This window comes from Muscardinus avellanarius, assembly GCF_963383645.1.
Source record: "Muscardinus avellanarius genome assembly, chromosome: 15".
Classification (NCBI taxonomy): Eukaryota; Metazoa; Chordata; class Mammalia; order Rodentia; family Gliridae; genus Muscardinus; species Muscardinus avellanarius.
Window position 1 is genome coordinate 20,395,172 of NC_137801.1, and position 3,943 is coordinate 20,399,114.

Here is a 3,943-nt window from a genome sequence, read left to right on the forward strand (position 1 = left end):
GCGCCTCGGGGTACCCCGCCGGGGCGGACACAGCCTTCTTCCTGCGGCTACTCTTCCTCCGGGGCCGCTTCCCGAGCATGCCCTTCTTCTCCAGCTGGGCCTTCAGGCGGGCGATCTCCTCCTGGAATTCCCGCAGGAGGGTGTCCTTGGGGTCCTCATTCACCCGGGGCTTGTTCTTGATGTTCTTGGCTCGGTTGGCAAAGCGGAGGGTGGAGAGGCTCTCGTCGTAGCTATGAGAAGCTGGTCCCAGCGTGGCCACCATGATGGTTTTAGCATTCCCCCCCAGAGAGTCCTGGAGCAGGCGGGTCAGCTTGGAGTCCCGGTAGGGGATGTGGGTGCTCCTGTTGCCCGCCAGAGCAGCGATCACGTTGCCCAGGGCCGACAGGGAGAGGTTGATTTTGGAAGCTTCCTTAGGCCTCTCTCCGCTGTTGCCGCTGCCCCCTCCGGTGCCGCCGCCAGCCGGGGGCTGCGTGGCTGTCCCTCCAGCTGTGTTGGGGCCTGCCTTGTTCTGCCTCTCGCTGCCAGCCAGGTCCACCAGGTTGAGCTTGCCCACGCGGATGTGGTCCTGGCCATCGGAGCCCCGCTCGCTGCACTCAATGGTGATGACGAAGATGGCGTGGGAGCGAGAGCTGACCTCGTTCATGTGGGTGCTGCCCACCGCCCGCGTCTGGTTGCCCAGGTTCATCACATGTTCAATCTCCTTGACATTCTTGGTGACAAAAGAGGAGAGGTCCTTGATATAGACGCCGGTCTCGGGGTTCTCCTTCAGCTCTAGCCTCTTGCCCGGCTCCTTGGAGAGCAGGTCACGAATCTCCTCCTGGTAGATCTCCAGGTAGGAGGCCCGGACCAGGTACTGCTGGTTCTGGGAGCGGGAGATGTGGGTGAAGATGTGCTCAAAGGCGTTGGGGATGACCCCGCGCAGCTCGGGCTCCACCCAGGTCCCCTGCATGGTGTAGGTCTTGCCAGTGCCCGTCTGGCCATAGGCAAACACCGTGCCGTTGAACCCCTGAAGCACAGAGTCTATCAGGGGCCTGACGGTTTCATCGTACAGGTCAGCCTGCTTGGAGCTGGCATCGTACACGGCGTCAAAGGTGAAGGTCTTGGGCAGCTCCCCCGGGGCCGCGCGGGGGTTCCGCAGGGTCACCTGGCCCAGTTTCACGTCCATGGTTAGGATCTGCTCGTGGCCAGCAGCCTCCTCCTTCCTGCTAAGGGGGCGGCACCGGGCCACCACCTTCAGGGCCTCGCTGGTCTTGGTCTTACTGGCCATCTTGCTGCTTCCTGCGGGCCCCCTCCGCAGCCTGGGCGGTCCTGCGGTCCTGCTCCCTAGGTCGGGATCGGCGGGGCCGGCCCAGCCCCCAGGCGCCGCTCTTCAATCCGCATGCAGCCTCCGAGGGTGGGGATGCTGGGAGGTGGCCCCGCCGCCGCCGCAGTCCGGGCCTCCACCGCTCTCCCGTCCTCGGTGCACCGGCTGGGGAGGAAGAATTAGGCAGAATCCCCGGGCAGCCGAGGGGTGCCCGGAGTCCGCCCCATGCTGGGGCGGAGGAGCGCTGCCGTAAACAGCTCGGGCAACAATGAGATAAAGGAAGAGGAAAATGGGATGGGGGTGGGCGGCGGAGCTGTCTTCGCCTCCTCGTCGGGATCCTCTAGGGATCCATGGCGGGGGCTGCGGGCCCGGGCGGCCGGGGGTCCCGGCCCTCCCGAGGGCAGAGGCTCACCTGGAGTCCTGCCCCCCAGCTGGGGGGGTCATTCATCGCAGCCGGCGCGGCTCCTCTCCGCCTCCGCCTTCCCCGCCGCCGCCGCCACCGGAGAATGAGAGAAAAACACAAGGGATGGGGCGGAGCGGCGGCGGCGAGCGCTGGAGCTGCGGCCCCGCTAGGGCTCGGGGCTCGGGCGGGGCGGGGGGCGGGGCCGCGGGGCGGGCGGCTCGAGCCGGGCGGGGCCCGCGGGCGGGGGGCCGGGGTGCATGCCGCCCGCGCCGAGGACGAGCGCGGCGCTGACCCGGGTCCCGCGCCCACCAGTCGGGTGCCGCGAAGCCGCCGCCCGCCGTCACCCCACCGGGCCCGAGCATGCTGGGAGATGTAGTCCTGCCTTTGTTAGCCGGGTTCCGGCAGGTTGCTGCGCCTCCTCCAGTCCTCGGGTTCGGGAGCCCCTCCCTCTCCCGCAGGAAGCCCGGGAGTGACTCCTGAGCGCCCCGACCCGCGCTTGCGACCCCCCAGAGCCCCCATCCTCGGCTCCCACCGCCCCCCCTGCCTCTCCGCCTGCAGATGGGTGCACGTCACCAGCTCCCTTTGGGGTGTCGCCAGGCCTCCTCGGAGCCTAACTCCTTCATGTTTCTGAACCCCGCTCTTTCCTCTCCCTAACCTGGTGTGCTTCCGGCCTTCCTCTGTCCCCTGCTAAAATCCCTGATTCTTCACCTGGCGTCCGTGCGTGCACCCCGGCTCTCGCTGTTCCTCCTCCGCCTTCCCTATCCTATGAAAGCCCGTACATCTTCTCACCACCCAGCCTCACGTCCACGGTGCCCCGGTGGAGAATCTGCCCCAGAGAGCCATGGCCTGGGACACTCATAGGACCTGCTGAGCCCCGAGCCCATCGCAGGGGCTGAGTCGTCCTCAAGGAGCACAGTCCAGGAACCAGGTTTTGTTTCGTTAACTGGCTCTGTGTTGGGCCTTGGTGCCTTGGCCAGGAGATCTATCGCTTCTGCACCGGGTGCATTGCCACCTAAGCAACGAAGGCTCTCCCTCGGCCTTGAAGTCTTCCCTAACCAGTCCCCCCACCCCCATCATATAACAGAAAGAGGAACCGAATTTGCATTAAAACAACAACAACAACAACCACCACCACCACCCTGGATTCCAATTCCAGTTCCAGTTCGGATCTCCATCCAACAGTGTGACTTTGAGCAGTCACTTACTTTGCTCCAGCTTCAGTTTTCTCATCTGCTTTAAAAAAAAAAATAAAAGAGAGAAAGAGAGAGAGAGGAGAGAGAGAGAGAGAGAGAGAGAGAGAGAGAGAGAGAGAGAGAGAGAAACAGCATCTACATCACAGAGTGGTCGGAAGCCCAAATAAAATGGTGAATCGTGAAGTCTTGTGCCAACGAGAAGCCCTTAAGAGGGCACATGCCAGGCTTCCCTTGCCTAACAGCACCTGCTTCCTTGAGTCTCTGGATAGACCAGGTCTGTGCGTAGTTTCCTCCTTGGAGTACTCATATTTTCTTCCCTCTAAAATGCAAATGAAGATACTGGTGTGGTCCTACAAGCCAAGGACGGAGCTGAAGTCCTAGCCATGGTCCACTCTGCAAGAAGAGTTGAAACACAGAGAGCTGTCCTCACTGCTCTCCAGATAGGGGAGGTGATGTCCTCTGAGACCTCAAGATCCTTCTTCCATTTCCAGTCATACAATTCTTTAGAGGTGCCGGAGCCAGCCGGCAAAAAGAACGGGTTCTGAAGAGAGGCGTGAGGATGAAGAATTTAACTCTTAGAATTTGATTCAAAGAATATTTAATTCTAATGTGGGGAAGCGCCAGCCCTGTCTCTACTGGCCAACCCCTGCTCCTGGGTCAATATCTCACTGGTCGACAACTACTCCTAGGTCAGTATTCTCTATTGGGCCAACAATGGGTTTATTTTTCTAGAGGTATTTATACAGTTCCAGGTCAATCAATATCCTTGTGCTATCACCACCAGAATACAATAAAGACCAGTCCAAAGCACATACATTACAGGTAGGTTAATCAGTACCCTTGTGCCATCACCACCTGATCTTCTCTCAGACCTTTTACTTTGAATTTTCCATAACCCCAAACCTTGTTGACTCTGGGCAAAGGACAGTCAGCTGAGTCAGAAATATTCTTTTAGGGGGAAAACCTTAATGGCTTCCCACATAGAGGGTCAAACTATTTAGTTTTTCAACTCTAAGAATGTATCTCCTCACTTCTTCCCCCATC

At 60.2% G+C, this 3,943-nt stretch overlaps 1 protein-coding gene across 1 annotated transcript in view; it reads right to left on the minus strand.

Annotated features, from left to right (window-relative positions):
* KIF3C (kinesin family member 3C) overlaps positions 1-1,267 on the minus strand; it is a gene marked incomplete at both ends in the record, with an annotated part of 40,771 nt that extends 39,504 nt beyond the window's left edge. The window contains one exon of the mRNA XM_080711862.1: positions 1-1,267. This exon is cut by the window's left edge and continues 272 nt beyond it. Coding sequence (XP_080567988.1) covers positions 1-1,267 — 1,267 coding nt within the window.
* Between the last annotated feature and the right edge of the window lie 2,676 nt (positions 1,268-3,943).